This window comes from Haemaphysalis longicornis, unplaced genomic scaffold (assembly GCF_048455015.1).
Source record: "Haemaphysalis longicornis isolate Haplotype H1 unplaced genomic scaffold, Haemaphysalis longicornis Haplotype H1 scaffold_7, whole genome shotgun sequence".
Classification (NCBI taxonomy): domain Eukaryota; kingdom Metazoa; phylum Arthropoda; class Arachnida; order Ixodida; family Ixodidae; genus Haemaphysalis; species Haemaphysalis longicornis.
In genome coordinates this window covers 107,888,356-107,907,568 of record NW_027526422.1, presented here as the reverse complement: position 1 = coordinate 107,907,568, position 19,213 = coordinate 107,888,356, and the positions used below count along the sequence as shown (strand labels likewise).

General features: G+C 47.4%; 1 protein-coding gene across 1 annotated transcript in view; it reads right to left on the bottom strand.

Annotated features, from left to right (window-relative positions):
• Window positions 1-7,534: 7,534 nt before the first annotated feature.
• Window positions 7,535-19,213, bottom strand: part of Clu (clustered mitochondria protein homolog) — a 50,759-nt gene continuing 39,080 nt past the window's right edge. Inside the window, 8 exon segments of the mRNA XM_077678732.1 lie at window positions 7,535-11,363; window positions 12,018-12,091; window positions 13,817-13,951; window positions 14,170-14,299; window positions 15,664-15,749; window positions 17,609-17,773; window positions 17,775-18,041; window positions 18,275-18,537. Of these exon segments, the coding sequence (XP_077534858.1) occupies window positions 11,105-11,363; window positions 12,018-12,091; window positions 13,817-13,951; window positions 14,170-14,299; window positions 15,664-15,749; window positions 17,609-17,773; window positions 17,775-18,041; window positions 18,275-18,537 (1,379 nt within the window). The 3' untranslated portion in view covers window positions 7,535-11,104.

Genomic DNA, 19,213 nt, shown 5'->3' with positions numbered 1-19,213 from the left:
CGTCATCGATTACTCTTCACAACTACGGGCTGACGCATGTTGCTGTAACGGCCGTGATTGTTGAGAGTAGTGGAGGCAGTCAATGATTGACCTTGTTGCTCCGATATGCAAAACAAACAAAAAATGGTACCAAAATAGCTTCGGTTTTCACCTGTATACGCATAGAGAAACACTGAACCTGGCATCTTAAAAATTACAAACTTTGGTGGCGGATGCTCAGAACCTTCTAAGAATGTGAAGGCGAAATCTTGGTTGTACCTATCTCCTGAACTGCTCTTGAACTTCCTGTTGAACCAGAAGTTGAACTAAGCGGCCGCGTGGACGGCACCCTCCAAAGCTTGTCCCGCTCGCCATCGTCATCGCCAGGAGCTTCAGCTTCGTGTTGGCGCCTTTTTGTAGCGTGAGCTACACTGGCCGTGGTTGAGCAGTTTCGCGTGGCTCCTGGAGAGCCGTGCTGCGCATGCGCAAGGAGCAGTGACGTCACACAGAGCACAGAACGTTGCTCGCTGCCCGGCGTCTCTCACACACAACCCACGCGCCCAGCGTCTTCGCCGACCTCCGTTCCGCACATGGCGGCCCGGTCCACAAGCTTGATGATCATGCGAGGGGTGGCCGGGTGTGGAACCGATGTCTCGTGCGCCGCAGCAACACGTACCGGCGTGCGCCTGTGGAGCCAGCTTAGCTCTGGGGCGGTTGGGGACGCTGCACCGGAGCCGCTTGATAAATATACATGTGTCACATATAAGGCGTATATACCGTGTGTGTGTCATTGAAGGAGCAGTATAAGCATCATAATCAAGATAATCCTAGACAACCAGGCAAGCTAAGAATAACCAGCTGAACCTTAGCTCACGCTACGTATATCCTGGCATAGCCGAGCTAAGCAACTGCTATTTTTTTTTATTGCGATAGTACTTTCTTTTGGCGCAGCTGTTTTCCTTTCTCGGAGCGCGCTTGGTTTGCCCTTCCTCAGAGCCCACCTCCTACCCTCCTTCCATTCTGCTAGCTGTTTCCATTTCCTGGTGCACGATCCCGGGCTCACGTTCCCGGCCCCGCGCCATCCCGGTGTGGTGGTGGTGGTGGTGGCCCATAAATTGGCACATACCCAATCAGGGGGATTGGCCAAGAAGATTTTTTTTCATTAAAAAGAACCAGATAAGGCAAAACAGCACAGCCAAAGGAAGAATTTGGTACTTAGACTCAAGAGAGATATAGGAAAAGAAAGAGGAACGAGGAAGCCTGATCGGAATCTTTTTAGTAAGGCAGACGAGCCGTCTCTGAAATGAAGGAATGGATGGCGTGACAAACATCTCCATGGAAGTGGCCTAGCTTCGTGCCCCCAAAAGACAAAAATGCACTGGCAGGGTTATAATGGCAGTCCAAGACGTCACAGGGGAGCCTCCAGCAGCCTTTTTCGATGACGAGAGAATCGGCGCCAAAAAAGGAAGAAATGTTCATCCGATTCAATTTCATGGGAGAATTAAGTGGCACAAGGGTGAGGTTGTTGGATCTGCCCGACATAGGTACCGATTAAGTGGGGGAACACCACAACGAAATGAGGTCAGCGAACCTTTGCACAAGTGAGTTTGGCAGAGGCTTCTTTTCCTACGGAACCTGAGATGTTCGAGCTCCTGTGCGATCCGCGGCTCGAGCAACTTCGACTTTTTTTGAATAAGCTTATGTACCTCACAACTATTTTTAACGCGAAGCTATCTTGGTCTGACTGATGGCGGTGTCGCTACCTGAAACGAACTGTCGGAACACCGACTTTACGCAATGAGGGCACATATGATGACGATGATGCTGATGACACAAGAAAATAATGCTTCCCGTAGGCGGAACTGAACAATTACGCAATAAAGCCAACGTCTGTCCGTTTGTGCCATCCCAACACGGTCGAAGCAGTGTGGATTTTTAAGGGGCCTTGAAGACAAAATGCCAGTTTGGTTCATTTGAAAGATTGCCTCGTTAGACTAACACTGACACCAATATTAGTGCAAGCTTCACTAAAATGAGCGATATATTTAGAACAAAAGAGAATGGTCATGCGACCCACTAGCTCCTTTCCCGCACTAGAACCAATGACGTATTATGGGCAGCTGTGCAATTGGCTGAGGCCAGCAAAAAGAAAACGGAAGTTAAGCAGGGCTTATAAGCTTGCAAAACAAGCTATTTGCACTTAAATTTATATTGCACATTCTTTTTTATACTAGTAAGGATGGTGGGATGAACAGTGGAAGTTATGAAGGCACACATAAACACAGAAGCACCAGTGCGTACTTCGCGCACTATCCCAGTTATAGCTGCATGGCTGACCGGTGCGTTGACCTTACACTGGCCAACTGGCATAAGTAACATTGTCTTCTGTGACTCTGCTTGTACAACATACCCAATGTTTCACGAAACGATCACTATCAACCGTAACAAAAATAGGCCAGGTGCAAATCTGGTCAAAACAAAGTGGACAGCGGGCCTGAGCAATATGGTGGCGCCATCTAAAAGACGGCCGGTGAACGAAGCTACAGAAACATTTCGTTGTTCACTGAAGCCCTAGTCAACATACTTAGCATTCATTTCAAGTACCTGCCCTGAATACGTCACCGCTGACGTCACAAAACACACGATTTAGCGGGAGAATTGAAATTTCGGCTTAAATTGTGTAACTTTTCAGTGAATAAAACATCTTGAAGCCTTCAGAAAGCACAACACTGAAAAAACGCGACACGAACAAAGGGAACACAGGACGATCGACGAGCGCATAGGAAAGCGCTCGTCCTGTGTTCCCCGTGTTCGTGTCGCATTTTTTTATTGTTGCGCTTTCTGAAGGTTTCAAGGTGCAATTTCACCAACTAGCGCATAAAACATCATTTGCTGCCAGACAAGTGCTGGGGGCACAATAGAAGACCTAATCTTTCGAATAAAACAAGCTTGTATTTTGTCTTCACAGCCCCTTTAAAGCGAATTTGAACGCTTCACTTCGAACAACAATCATAGGTGGAGGAGGAGGGCACTCAGCTCTTTCTCGTGAGGGATCCGTTTGCTATCGTCCAAGTTTGGACTTTGACTCGCAGACAGTTTGTACTTCGATCATTGACCGCTCTGACTTTGATTGCAGCGGCTTTGACTGTGGCACTGCACCATTCGGTTTTCGCACGCAAGAAAGCTCTCTGTTTCGACCGCTGTGGTCGTTAGATGGAGGGGATATGAATTTTTGTGCTTCACACATTTTATAAAACATAAAGACCCAACGCTTCCACCTTAAAAGGCTTAGCGTAATGTTTCTGTCTTTGCACTTGAAACTTTTGGCTCCAATACCTCCCCAGTTTCACCAAATTTCAACGTCAAGAATTTCGTTGAAAGGGCAGCCACATTTTTGATGCAGCTTTCTTCCATGAAAAAAGGCGCGCAAAAGTGTTTAAGAAGACCTCAGCTTTAATTCACACCGTTAATTTCCAAATGCTTCCTTTTGCTCTAGTTAAACATATATGTATAGGAACAACAGTTCTGTAGTAATGTTGAAAAGCGGGCGAGTTGGTAGATGTCCACCTTGACAGCGAGAAACAGACAGGACAATTAAAAGGAGGAGGAACACAGGACAACAGCTGAGGTGCTTTTCCCGTGTTCTTTTTTCCTTGTCCTGTTTGTTTTGTGCTGCAAAGATGAACAGTTGTACAAGCTAGTGTTGGTAGTTGCCTTATTTACGTACAACAAAATGTATTTCCTGGCAATTATTTGATGGCTTTGATGGACTGACGGACTGTGTACCATACATTGACAGAGAAACTTGCGACTACAAGGTTTACTTGTCGAGTGGCTTGTGTAAAAGGGGTCCACGCTGCACAAGTTTACCCCACATACTAATTGCGCCAATCGAATGTATATAATGGTGTTGGGGCATAAGTTTTGAAAGCCTCAAATCTTTTCACGTAATTGCGACGACCAAATGTTCATTGTGACTCGCATACTGTTTTTACCTGTGAAACTGTTTCAGTCCAGCATAACTGCTTGGAAAGAAGAAAAATGAGGGCATTCTTTATGAACATGCATAAAGGTGAAATAGTTGTGCACATTCAGGTTTCGCGTTAATCTAGATGGCTTTCGCCTGTTTCGATAACAACGTGGCAAACTTCTGCCCTGGACTCTCCAACGAGAAAGACAAGGCTCTAACATGAGCAATCCTTACGCACCACTGCAGTTCCCTTAAATATCTGCGTGCCTCCAAATATTCTATCCTCCTAAAAGTGAAACGAAATATTATCAAAGAAAAATTTCATGTTTACTCCAAGCATGTTCACTCCCGGTGGCAAGCTTGCTTGGCAACCAGTTAAAAAACTACCGTATTTTCCGGTCTATAAGTCGCACACCCCGCAAAAAGACAGTTTTTCTGAAAAAAGAACATATATAAGTTGCACCAGTATATAAGACACACCAGTGTACAAAACGCACTCGTTAATTAGGTAAACTCATAGAGGATCAGTTCGTTAGAAAGTGAGGCTAAAGTACATGGTTGTGGCGACTGCTGCCTCTGAACGCATCCTCCAGTAAGCAGTGCTAGACACGTGCATCTACCGTCCAAAGACTAGACACTGCAGAACTAACGTCTCAAAAATGGTTTATTGATACACGCAGATGGCATGTACTTACAGACAGCATTTAGGCAAAAACATCGAAGCCAGCCTTCTTCCTCCGACTTGCTAACAAATAATTCATTCATTTAGACCACAGAGCTGTGTGTCTTAACGTGCGTTGACATCACGCAGCGCACAGGCACCTTTTCGAGTGCGGGCAATGCGCGGCCTCCATGTACTGGATTTATTCCATACATAAGTCGCACCGGTGGATAAGATGCACCAACGAAAATTTCAGAAAAAAAAATAAAACGCGACTTATACACCAGGAAATACGGTATCTGTGAAAACAAACTGGTAGCACCATTCTCTTTATACCAAAGAAAATGGCCAAGAATAAAAAGGGAACCTCATGACACACCCTCTTGTGTACTTTACACCAGGAGGGCATACCCTATGAAGCTTAACCCAGAGTTCTGGATAAAACCTGCGCATTGTGGGAACATTTTTATAGGTATTCCCGATGCTCAGAGCTACTTGAGTATTTAAGAAGATAAAACAACAGGTGCACAAAATAAAGAGCACCTTCTATTCACCATTTAATACGACCTATTAATTTAGGCGTGGTCATTCAGGAAACGCTTTCCATCAAGTCTCGATTTACTGTTTTGCCAGGGTACATTTCACACAAGGGTGATGGTTTCTGCAGCAAGCTGTTTGCCGCATTTGGACAGGCTTTCAGGGGTAAAACTGGCGTGTGAAATGGGACAGCAAGCCCACTATGAGGAAAGTTGGCAAGACAGGTTCAAAGCAGCTTCAAGAGAAAATACAAATCAGAAAGACTGCTTTGTCTATACAACAATGGTGCCAGTTTTGTGGCAAGCTTCAAACAAATAACTGAGCTAATTAAAGAAAGCATAATCAAAAGTGGCCCCTCCGTAGCAACTTCCCGGTGATTTTTCGCATCGCAGAATCTTGCTTGTGTGATTGGCAGCCACTGACCCAAGCCATTGCCAAAAAACATGACTGGGCGGTTGCAGTTGGGCCTCTAGTTGTGTTTGATCGTATCACTAGTGTGCTAACTATGCTTTAGTGCTTGCCCATATTGCATCAAACCTGTCAATATTATGCCAGTGTAACGTGACATACAAAAGTTTTCACTGTCTCTTGCAATTTCATCATGGTTAAAAAACTATTTCCGTGGCTGAAATAAACACAAGGCAAATTTAATGTCACTCTCATTCAATGCCATTCGTTCAAAATGACATTTGATTGCTGACACACGAGAAAATGTAATGACATTCGATCAAAATGACATTAGGGACTTATCTTGACCCCCCAGACTACATGGGAACGTCCACCCAAAACAGACTGCCAGTAGCATTATAATATTTTTACACGCGTATAATTTTTTAGTCATTTATTTATTCATATGCAACAAGCCTAATAGAGTTGTAAAAAAGAAAACTGCTAGTCCCGCTTGAGTGCTAGCTTGACTTAGCTTGGCTCATGTTTAACTGTGATTGATTGATTGCGGGGTTTAACGCGCCGACGCAACGCAGGCGATGAGGCGCGCCGTAGTGGAGGGCTCCGGATTAATTTTGACCACCTGGGGATCTTTATCGTGCGCCGAAATCTCGTACACACGGGCGTTTTTGCTTTTCGCCTCCATCAGAAAAGCGGCCGCCGCGGCCGGGAATCGAACATGTTTAACTGTGTTCAATAAGTTGCTGCAACTGCGCTTAAAGTGCATTCAAAAGTGCAGTAAAGGTGTTTATGCTCTTCTCGCTCAGTTTTCGCAAATATTGGAGGGCTTACTGAAATATTTTCTCTACGCAAGTTTTTACCCATCGCAACTGCCATCATTTGCACGACTAATTTTGGCCGTGTAGCAGCACGTCCAGAAAATGGCATTAAGTCGAATTAATGATATTCATTGGGAATGACATTAAATTTGCCATGTGGCAGGGGTGTAAGTTACCAAGGGCTATTCCGTCAATCTGAACAAAGTTGCATTGCAACCCTAATGGCCTCTTTATAGGGGCCCTGCAGCACTTGCCATCGACTACTCGGAATGTATTTTGGGGTAAAGTCTGTTGTCCTAGCAATCGCCTCCCGCAAGAATTATCAAAATCCATTCATTATCGCCAAAACTATGCACGATGAGAAAGTGCGCACAGCTGTTCCCTCTCAACTCGACCGCGGACAAGTGTGCTCTCTCCCAGAGAGGGAGGCGGCTCGCGTTCCCAGCCTTCGATATATCACAGGCCGGGGAGTTTTCTCCTTTTCGCCACCATATTGTGGGGTCTATTTCCAGTCTGGTACCGCAAAAAAGCAGGCATGGCTGCCTGTTCGCAAGCGCGCACTCAGGCTGGTAGGGCGTTTTTGGAGCAATAAACATTTGTTGTCGAGTGGTCCGGTTGAAAGGGAAGTATTGAGTTCATCGCTCAAACTCTGCATGCACTCAAAACACAAAAGAAACGCCAAAACTGTGTGTACAGGTTCAGGCATAGAAGAGGTTGGTACACAGGTCGGTACACAGGGCAGACGACAGCGGATCGTCACAGGAAATGCGAAAAATAAGCTACGAAGTTGACCAGTGACAGCCAATCGGACAGCCATGGCCGTAATGACGTCGTTTAGGCCATGCCAGGGGTGCATAATGAGAAAAATCGAAGAGAGCGCGGTTGGTTTTTCCTGACTGATTCACGTGCACGTGTAATACTTGGTTCAGGTATTCCTGGCAGTATAATCTAAATGTCGCGCAGGTTTACTTGCACTGCTCAAAGAGTGTTGCAGTGTCCCTTTAAGGGACTGGAAAGCAGAAACTTCCACTCGCTTCAAGGTGTACTGGGCAGCATAGCAGTCTTCCTTAATGGCCCACAATGTGAACCCGTCACCACGTACACTTCGTTCAATTCAGTCACCACCAGGTGGAGTGCAAAGAACTCACTCGGACAGACCGGTCAGCACAGGTGCAACATTTTATTTTTGTAAACAATGGCTACCTTACAGGCCGACTCTTTTCTCTGTACAAGAAACTCGCTAGGCAATTGTTCTCTATGAAAAAACCACATGGAATGCTAGGACCTATTCAACCGTGGAAAGGGCGGGGGGGGGGGGGGGGGGGGGGGGGAGAAAAATAAAGCCCAGCTTCTACGCAATCGCTAATACTCAACAACTACCTGCCAACCAATGGGATATATATATATATAACTGAGCGCAGCAACAGGGGAGGGGGGGAGTTATGCTACCTAATTTAATTAAGGCATCCACAAAATGGCGTTTATGTTCGCAATGGCACATCGACGGGGAGGTTTAGCTGTTTAGTTGACCTTTGGCCAAACGCTGCTCCTTCTTGCCCGCTCGTGCCCAGTACAAATGACCGGCACAAAAGCCACTACAAATTACAGTGCCATTCCTTTAAATACAAGTGCAGTCTACATAAAGCTACGACGATCTTGTTCCTTTTGTCCAGCATGTATGCTGATGTATGCTGACGCATCTTTCGGCATCCGAAAAGTGTCTGTTGGCAGCCACAGCTTTTAAATTCCATGCACAAACCGCTCGGGGAAGGCTCTATCGAACGAGCTTTTCAAAGTTCAGTTTTCAGCCTTTTTCCTTCTTCGATCGCTGTCCAAGGAACGGACGAACTGCTAAACCGAGCATTTTTCTTTCTTTCTTTCTTAAGCGTAGCACTGCATCCCAACAATGGCAGTCTCTTGCTGCAACTTGTACTTTGGGGGGCGTACATGCACTAATAGCAGCACCCACATTCTGTTGTTTGCTCTGGTGGCATGTCTACACTGATGAGAGGGCTTTGAATGTTTAAAAAAAAGAGCCAAGAATAGATGTTACACGGTGGCATGAAGAAAAAGGAAACATGGCGGAGGCCAACACAAAACATGACTACACTTCTAAACTTCAGCATGACAAAGGGAGCAGCAGTGCAAGTAAGTGGTCCTCTAGACTCACCCCAGTGTTGCACAAAGCAAGAAACTTGCACCGATAACAGTGTGGCTCTCTCTTGGTTGAACGTTCAGTGCGTAAAACCAACGGTGCTGTGGCTGAACCAAGTCAAGCCCAGTGAGCGACGAGGATGCTAACACACAGCTCCCTCCGGCACGCAAATGAGCGACATGGTTTACGCACAGCTAAGTGCTCGAAAATGCAAGACCTGGCAAAAAAAAAAAAGAAAAAGTGGCGCATTTCTGTGCATACCAGCCCCTTAGCAGCCTCAAGACGCTCTCGTCACACCAGCACCTTCAAGTCGCTAACACCTCCTGCACTGCAATGACTGCCCGGCGACAAATCACGATGGTCGTGCAGAAAGGAAGACACTGTGCATTAGACAAGATACACAACGTAACGGAAAGGCCCCTCAAATGCATCACTGTCTAGACATTTAGGGCAAGGCACCAGCTTCCTTCACTTGTCTCGCCGGCCATGGCGTGTGACTAGCTCTACAAACAGGCTACGCAGACAAGGTCGAGAGAGAGAATGAGCTATGGAAACTAACACAGTCTACCAAAACATGCCGCAAGCCTTCTTTGTAAAGTTAAAAGCTTGGCAAAAAAGTACGCTGCTGACTTTTTAAACTCTCTCCCGTCGACACCGAGAATTGAGCACAAAGCATTAAGATTTGTATAATTGTATTTGCCGCCATAAATTGATCACGATTACACTTGCACTGCCACTGACTGTCCTGCCGTTGCCAACTGGAATGCAAGCAGCAGTGCACATAGTCTGGCGTAACGATGATGCGTCGAAGTCGATGCCCTAGATTTGTGCAAAAAGGACCTTTGCATAGATGGTTTATATGGGGTCACAATTTTTGTCAGCAGCTGAAGCTTACCGGGTGACCTGTCTTCACCTAAAGCCCTCCGTCATGCAGACTTCTGCTTGATGTATGCAATACTGAACAAAAGATATCCTTCACAATGACTTGACCTAGTGACTCTGACCGCTTCAGTCCAAAACTTGTTATAGTAGTGGAGTGCGAAGCCCTCTCCCCGCCTTAACAACAACCATATACACTTTCCAAAGCAAGACGAGTGCGAGACCCTCCAACTACACAGCTGCAGTGAGGACGGATAACTTGCAAACAGAAAACAGATGTTGCACTCAAACCGCCTGTAAACGTTCGCCCAAACAAACAAGCTCATTTTCCAACAGAAAGCGCGTAGGACTCTATCGTGTCACTCAACAGCAAACGCCTAACAAAGCACTGGGAACAATTCGCTGCAAACGTAAAAAGTGACTGCAAAAGCAACAGCAGCAGCTACAATATAACGCTTTTCATTGCACTATGAGCCTCTCCAGCTCTGTTCATTATTAAATTATTCCCGAAAATGCATCAACCATTTTTGCAAATTTTTTTCTCTAAGAAACCGTTCGAATTGCAGTTTAATGACCCTTCAGGTAATTCAAAAAATATTTTTCCTCAAGTTAGAGCCAACATGTCTGGCGTTACAGTAACAAGCTCATTTCTGCCTGCACACATTAACCCACTCAAGCTCTCCACAAAATAAGGGACCGATACATCCCTGGACGGGTCAAGTTCAAACAATAATTTGTTGTTGCCCCAGCAAGCACGCCAAGAACGCCCCAGCTCTCACTCAAATAGTGCTAGAAAGGCTTAGCGATGTTGTATAGTAGCTTAACATTTATATCTTTCATGGCCTTCCCAGGATTCCATGCTTGCATACAAAGTTAAAGTGTTCCCTCAAGCAGACTGCAGGCTGTTGACACTACAAGCATGAAAATACTCGATCTGGCAAAAGCTTTTCTCAAAGCAGTAACAACAACATCGAACAACTTCAACCACTGGTCAGTCATTATGCCCCAACAACTAGTTCTCTGGCCTGTTCGTTGTACACATCAAATGCGTATTATACTTGTCCAAACTGCAAGACGTGCTCGCTGCACACAAACACAGCACGTTTCATTGACCCGTCAAAAGTATTACTTCACAAACACACACACACAAAGTTTTTGTCACAAAGAGAAAACGGTACGCCGATCACCAGGCATGGCCTTATTGTAAAGAGCAAAAAAGTATATACGGCCTGTGGGTTAAAAACTGCATCTACCGGGAAGAAGCCTTCAACTTGAGCCAAAACACATGCACAGCATGCTTGCGGAAAAAGAGAACACTACAAACAAAAAATTCTCACTTATTTCACAAAAAAAAAAGAAAAAAATACACACTCGATTTGGCGAATTCGCTAAGTATTTCCTACATGATTACTTTTACTCACCATGAGAAACAGAAAATGAAAAAAGAAATAATAAAAAAAAACCAGAGGGAGTGAGAAAGAACACAAAGTAGAGCTGACGCAATTTACAATGCTACTCGCAAATTATGTATACAAAAAAAAAAAACAGAAAAACAATCGGGTGATCAAGGAGGGAGAGAGGCAATGTGGTGGGCACTATATCCAGCAGAAAACGTCTTCTCAGTCCTCACTGTCGAGAGGTGTGCCTCTCTGATCGCGGCAGCGATGTCGACGAACGAGCACGGGAAAACGTCACTTTCATCGGTTGGGCGCGTCGGACACGGCGGCACTCGATCCGGTGGCCTCGGAAGACGACTGCGGCTCCTTGGTGGCCTCTTCTTTCTCACCATTCACCGCACTGTCATCGGCTGCATCACTGGATTTAGAGTCCGACGCATCCTTGGTGGCGGCGGCACCGTCTCCCTCGGAAGACGCGGCGGCAGACTTGGCCTTTTCAGCTGCGGCCAGCTGCTGTCGACGCTCAAACTCGGCCTTGAAGTTCTCGATGTCTTGGGGACTGGGTGGGGCACGGGAAAAAAAAAAAAAAAGCGAGACGTTAAGTTTAAGTGGTGATGGTCGTTTAGTTATCCGCGTTTAGTTCCCACTCTCTAATGACCGTTAGGCTGCGAGGGTATTTGAAATAAATAAATGAATGTGGAGTTCAGTTAATTCACAGACAACGCTGCACACACCAAGGCATGCATTATGTCAGGTATGTGCATTACGCTAGGTACACTTTAACACGAATGGAAAGCACTCGGAACAGGAATGCAAGCAGCACACGAAAATACTCGAGGGTCTTACGCGTCATTAAAAATCTCCAACATTCCTCAAGACTTCTCCTCAATGCCATGAACGTGACATGAATGCTACCACAGCTGCGGCTGTCGCGGAAAACTACAGCAGAGTAACCACTGCATTTGTTCACAAGGGTAGGTGCTGTCAACTGCACATACGCCAACTGGGCTAAGCACACTATTTCTAGTTATAATAAAAACAAAATGAGTCAAACCAAAATATAGTGGGTAGAATGTAGCCCAAGCAAACATGTTTCAATCCTTCCATATGGAATGCAGCTACCAGCTTCGAAATATACAGACAGCAATCCAATTGGCAATCACTATGCAGCCAGAAAAAAAATAAATAAATAAAGGCGGTCTCTGCTCCGCACCTGATCTGTACAAAGAGGATGCCGTTGATAATGTTGAGCATCTCGAGGACGTTGCTCTGGGAAGGTGCCTGGATCTGGAACACAGAGAACAGAAGAGAACACGAGGAAGTGTTAACACAGAGAGAAAGCGTCCTGAAAAACCACCGAAAATTAGCTCACGCAGCAAGTGACATGAATAATGGCTATTCACAATGGCACACTGGCTTCCCAGATTGGATAAAAAGGGCATTTCCAGAATACCTAGGCAAGGACTAGAGCAACTTCACAGCTGAGCACTAATGGACACACTGTCTGCCATCTCCCTCCAACAGAAAGATAACATAGAGAGTTGGTTTGCCTTTTGCTGAAGCAGGGCAGGTGTGTGTGTGTGTGTGTGTGAAAGTGAGTGTGTGCGTGCGTACACACATACAAAGAGAGAGAGAGAGAGAGAGAGAGAGAGAGAGAGAGAGAGAGAGAGAGAGAGAGAGAGAGAGAGAGAGAGAGAGAGAGAGAGAGAGAGAGAGAGAGAGAGAGAGAGAGAGAGAGAAATTGCCTTTCACGTGACTGTGCTGCCAAATCAAGGCCATAATCTCTCATAAATGGTGCTGCTAATCATTTTGTTTTATTATTTTAACGAGATAATGGGCTACCTACGTTGTAGGAAGACTAAGCCTGTTCGCTCATCATTTCAAGAAAATAAAACCAGCCCAAAATGCACAGACGCGAGCACAGAATAGACAAGACAGACATAAAACCAGCTCAAAAGACACAACCACAGAGGGGACAGGTCAAAGTTGGCCATCAATCCTGTCTAGTGAGTTATGTCTTGTGAGTTATGGGTTATGGGCTGGTTATGAGTTATGGGCTGGTTCTAGAGTAATAACTCCATCTAACAAAGCCACCGGGAACAGTAAATTATTTCGTTAAATTGAGAACTTCGTAAAATCGGGACTGTCATATCACAATCAGTTGATTCCATAAACTCTATGTCTAAAGGGACGCACATCTCAGCAGCTACCACAACGTCGTAACTGTGGCAACCGCGGCGGGGCTTGCCTGCCGATAATTTACGAATGAGCTTAGTCCACAGTGGAATAACAATAAAATGCTAGGGGTTCTGGAGAAAAAGAATTCATTTCCTAGCAAAAAAAGCCTGTGACTTTCGCCTGCGTGCGCTTCGTTAGCAATGGGCGTACAGACTTTTCATAACATGCAAGCACGTTCGACGCGTCCTCAGTTCCTTCGTGAGCCCCAGCAAAGCATCTGAGCAAGTCAATATCGCCCATCACCTGGCCTGAAGCGGACACAAGAGCTTAGCAGTTTCTGGGTCGTCAGCATCCTCCTACACCCCTTGTGCGCCAGAAACTAACTGTACAATTTCTTCATCAGTCAAAACCTCTGTCATGTCGGTGTCTGCGTCAGCGCTCAGACAGTTGTGGAAGCTCAGTTCTGCTGCCACCTCATTAAGCTGACAAAGCTGTTCCTCGTGGCTGGTTTTGAGAGCTCGCGGAATTTGAAGTACTTCGTTGAATCAAAAATGGCGCTAAATCTATTTCGTCACTTTGAGTTCATAAAAGCATTGGGCTGAGAGGCACCCACAGGGGAATCCAAATTTGTTGGCTACATTGGGAAATTTGTAAAACTGGGTTTCATTAGATCAAGTTTTGCCTCTATGTTCTTCAAATTCCTGCCCGTGCATGAAACAAGGCGTGAAGAACCCCCGAAACTTCCAACAGTTGAGATCCCGTGCCTTCTTCCAACAGGCCGTCTCGGAGTGCTGTTTGTGCTGCACTTGTTAGAAAAGAGTGACCTCGACCCACCTGTATGGGGGGCAGGGCAGCGGTGGTGTTCTTCTTGTAGATGTCGTTGATCTTCTTCTGCAGAACCACCGCCTGCTGCGTCAGGTGCCGCAGGCACTCGGAACTCTCCCGCGTCTTGTCATGCTCCTCGCCCAGCTGGAGGAGGAGGAGGAAGAGGAGAAAGGATGGGATGTGGCGAGGAAGACGTGCACAAAAAAGGTCCTTTGGAAAATGTGCAGAGCAAAAAGTCAGCCTCCAATGCCATTTTGGCAGGGTTCTCCTCCTTGGAGTGCCAGGAATAGTGAGTGTTCCCTAACCAGCTCGCTCGTCAGTCGAGAGCAGCGTGGCCACCACCTCTCCCCTTCCCTGCTCACCTGTGCCTTGTAGATGGCGTAGGTCTCCTTCTCATTCTGCAGGGCTCCCCGGAAGTCGCCCAGGCAGGACTGTGCGCGTGCCACCAGGTGGTAGCTCACCGCCACCTTCAGGCTGCGGCTGCCGTAGAACCTGCACATGCAGTTGATCAAGGAGGAAAGGGTCGTGTGAGGCCTGCCATGCTCTACCGCCACGCAGTTACTACACACCAGTATGCCACTCCTGCAAAGCCAGACTTCCAAACCCACACACCATTAAAAATGACAGATTATGCATGTTCTACATGGCAACTTTCAATTGACAGTTGAGCGCTTAACTACAAGTCAGGTAAAAGGTAGTCAATGCACCGCTCGATAGACAACTGGTTCGAAGGCCCTCAAAAGGCCTCTGAAACTGCTGTGTAGCCCAGGTATTAGCCTGGCTAGGACACTTGAGCGAGATATTTCCTCCCCTCGGCACAGTCAACACTTTTTAGAGCCACAGGCACTGTTGGCGATAACTCGAGCTCACACATGTAGTAGGCCTGCTGGCCTGTAAAGTGGCCCCACAATTGGAATTTCATTCTTTTCAGTCTTTGGTTGCATCTTTCGCGACAATGCAGCAGCACCTGTTCACTGTTAACGCATTCCTTAGCTTGCAAGCCCCAACTCACTGTGGGTGGTAGTGTCTCGATAACTGTGTTTCGCCACGAGTTCCATTCTGCAAGCAATGATGAGCTTTAGCGGCAGCTGCCTATTTCGGTTCGTGCGTGCAATGCCAACGCTGCCTGCCACGGTGTACATCTATGGTGTATGGCTAACGTGCGCGGGAAGCATTTTCATGCGTAAAGAGCGCTCCGTGAGTTTCGAGTTCTCTATTTCTTTAGAACCCTGTGAGAAATCTGCAAACACAAGTTTGCCGTAGACAGAGGAGCACCACCTATGCCTTGCCTCAGGACAAAGCATAAGGAGAAAAGTTGCGACAAGTTTACGTCACAGCAAAGGAGAGCCTCTGCTGGTGACAAATCTAGAAAAAGAAAAGGAAAAGAAAATGAGAGGAGGGCCCTCTAGCCCCACAAGGATGCCCGTTCATACTGGTTGATAAAGTTGCTCGCACTGCAGACCCATTCTCTTCCGCCGTCATTGTCACGTAGAAATTTTCCCTCCGCCCGGACGTTTTTTTTTTTTTTTTGTAACGAAATTGCAGCAACACTTCCTTCGTTATATCAAGATTAAATGTACATGTTTTCTAAGGGACATTACTTCACTTATTCCTCGTACCTTCATCACATCAGGGATTTTGTTAAATTGATGTTCGCTGGGAAATATTGAGGTTTTTCTCGCACCTGTGCATTGTAAATAAAAATTGGCCATAAAATTGAATTCTTTTGCAGTTTTCTTTTTCTCAGCTTTTGTTTTCCTTTTTTAAGTTTGAAGGCCTTAGTTTTTCCCTCCCGTTAGAAGCAGGCCTAGTCACGATCAATGTCAAATAGAGTGCAAATTAGGAAGAGGACTCACGCAATGTTGAGCTTGAGCGCATTCTCAAGGAAGCGCAGTGAGAGGTCGTACTCGCCGACAGCGTGCAGTATGAGGCCAATGTTGCTCTGAAACAAAGAGGGAAAAGCGAGATACAGACCACTGTGCCCACAAACTCTGCCACGCCCAAGACTCCAAGCAGAGGGTTCAGTCTGACCACCGACACACGTAGCACTAGAATACTGCTCAGTTGTACGGAACTCTGTTCCTCAATACTTGTGACTGTCTCTGGAATGAGTCCAGACAAAATTTGTTCGAATCTATAATGATCGTCACCTTTTCAGGAGAATATATTACATGTACGACAGAATACTTGATCACATTGGGTTAAAAGCACACAGAAGAACACTCCTCGATATGTGCTCTCTTCACAAGCTCATTCATGGTGCTATTGACTCTGCCGATTTGCTAACTTCCATCAATTTTTCGTGTCCCCACACAATGCCGTTCCTCGCTACTATTTTATCTAGCCATCAATCATAAAAGTCCTATCTAAAGAACGCAACTCGTTTACAACTCACTTGAGGTACCTGATCTGGTTATCTCTGACTGTTACCGCACTTTTGGCCAAGCTGTTAAAAATGCGTCTACAGCCCGAGTGTGTTCTTTTTGTGTTGTAGTCATGTGTGAGTCATAATGGGCTGCTTGTTCCATTTATGTTATTATTTTCATTTTTTATGCCCTTCTTTCTCTTTATTGCGCACATCTTCATTTCCTCTATTTCTTCTGTGCACCACGATGAAGGCATCATGCTGTTTGTGGGCACTTACCCAAATAACTACGATAAAAATAGAAGAAATAAAACAACACACCACCAGTTTGTGAAGGGCAGCGTGCAGGCTAGCAGTGGTCTAGCTGTGAAGTGATTACTCCCAACAGCAAAGATTTTCAGTTACTCCCAGATACACTGAACTTGAATCACGAAACAGCCTTTGATATAACAGCTGGAAACACGCAATGTTACAGTCCAAGCACTACACACCTGCCCAATTTGTTTGCAAAGAGAGAGAAAGAAGAAAAAAAAGGCAATACGGACATCGCTGAAGCACAACAAAATAAGGAGCTACTTTTAAATGTGTTCAACAGCTGCCCAATATGCAGCATACAAAGTTGCGATTCTCTATTATAATTATTTTGTTCGCAAGCACAACTGCTACCACGCAGAGTATAGTTTGGAGGAGAAAAGTCCCCATAAAATTGCAACACTGAAAGATGGCAACCTACACACAATCAGCATTCCGATGAGAAAAACTCCCCCCACCTCCCCGAAGGGGATCGTGCGGAAATGCGAATGCATTGGGTGCACCGATGAGTGCGCTGCGGCAAGCAGTAACGGAGAGAGGCGTGCGCTCCACTGCATTTATATACATTTTCCGAGCGCAGCGAGCGGAGAGAGGGTACGCGGAGAGGAGAGAGAGACCCGCGCAACACGCCCGCCCCGCACGCAAGCTCTCTCTCCCGCCGAGTTCCGCGATGCGAGCGCCCTCACACGCCCGAGCGCGCTCCTCCTCTCCACTCACTCTCCGCTACTCCGCCCGAGCTCTGCGATGCGAGCGCGCTCCTCCTCTCCCCTTGCCCTCCGCTACTCCCGCCTGAGCTACCACCTGCTCCGGTTGCTAGGCGCGCCACAGCTGTTGCTAGGGGCGAGGAGGAGCGGGGAGAGATAACACCTGCGGGCGCACGCCGACGGAGCACGACAACCCCCGACTAAGAAATGCATTCGCATTTACGACGACGACGAAGGCAGAACTACGAGGCGCGCGCTCACGTGCGCTTGTGCTGGAGGAATGCAGGCGCACGCCGGCCAACGGAGCAAGACAACCCCCGGCTAATAAATGCATTCGCATTTAAAAGGGCCCACACAAAGCCGCTATACACTTTGCCCTGAGCGGCTGGGAAGGCAGAGAGAAAAGGGGGAGGGACTCACGTCGAGCACGGGCATCTCGGGGTGGTGCTCGCCGCAGGTGAGCAGCATGAGGTAGCGCGCCCGGTACAGCAGCTTCAGGGTGGTGGTCACCTGGGAGTTGGCGAAGCAGTACAGGGCCAGGTGGGTGTACTCGGTGATGGTGTACGGGTGGTCGACGCCGTTGACCCCGCTCGCTCATGAGCACCGCCTTCTGCTGGTAGGCCATGGCCTCGAGGTGGTCGCCCATGACGTAGCAGAGGCGGGCCAGCAGCCGCAGGCACTGCGCCACCTCGGGGTGCAGCGCCCCGTACACGTTGTTCATCAGGTTCAGGGCCTCGCTGACCAGCTCGTAGCCCTCGCGCAGCAGCCCCGCCTGGATCTTGCTTTGGCCCGTCAGGTAGAAGTGGTACGCGTCCGTCGCCCGCGGGTGCACGTGCTTGGCCACGGGGAACACCTACGGAGGTAGTACAGGCGTCGTGGCGATCGCTCGGTTCACAAAAGAAGGACGTTCAAGAAGGGAAGTTCACATCTCAACGGGGACGCTACTCCCATTGGTGCCCTTGCGCCAACAAGACATCGTCGTCATACCAGTCTCAAGTTCCTCTCATCCTCCACAAAGGGCTTAGTTTTCGAATCCATTCCCCTCGACTTGTTCCTCCGCCAAGAGCAGTGGGTAGTGTTAAGTACCTGCAGGACGTCGTCCTCAGTGAAAGGTGCCCGGGAGCGGTGCTCGAGGGCGTACTCGCGGTGCAGCAGCTGCAGGCCCGTCTTGAGGCAGATGGAGCGCAACAAGGCACACTTGTGCAGGCGCAGGGACTCCAGGTACTCGTCGGGGCAGCCCCCTCCGTTGGAGGACGAAACGGGGAGCTCCCAGCCGTAGTAGGAGCGCAGCTCCCCCTTCAGCTGCTCCCACAGCGACCGCGGGCTCAGGCTGGCCCACTCGCTCGCGTCTGCAACACCACCACATACATGGGGTCATTATGCGCCACTGCCGGGAAGAGAGAGTAGCCAAAGGGTCACCCACGAATAACAAGTCCCCTCCACCCACTGACTCATGAAGAGCTATTTTTCATTGGAAAAACCAAATTTATACTACAAGGGAAGCTTCAATCAAGACCAAGGCCTTCGCGCAGCCCAAGAACACTTTTTGCACACACTAAAGGCTGCCCAAATACTTACCTGACAATCAAGATTACCCAGAGTATTTTTTTCCCCCCATTTGTACATTCACAAGTGTGCTTATAATACCTAGTGAATCACATGAGAGCCACCCTGTCATGCGAAGAAATCGCAAGGACGAAAAGGAAGGTCATGCGATGGCAATGAAAAAAAAGAAGAAGAAGAAGAAGAAGAAGAAGAAGATGCATGGCACACGGCACCACGGTCATTTACTTGTGCTACTGTGCCAAGTGTTCAAAAGAAGGGCTTGAGCTCACGCAAGGCACTGCGCAATCAGTGGCTGCCAGTGCAACTGTGTAGGTGATTCCAAGGAGGAAGAGAGGTGGTGTAGGGTGTAACCTTGAGGCATGCCGGTCAAGCACCCGGACCTGTGACATGCCCCAGTGGTGTCATACACTACTGAAACCCCCCGGCCCTCCCCTTTGCAAGCAAGTAGTCTCTCCAGGT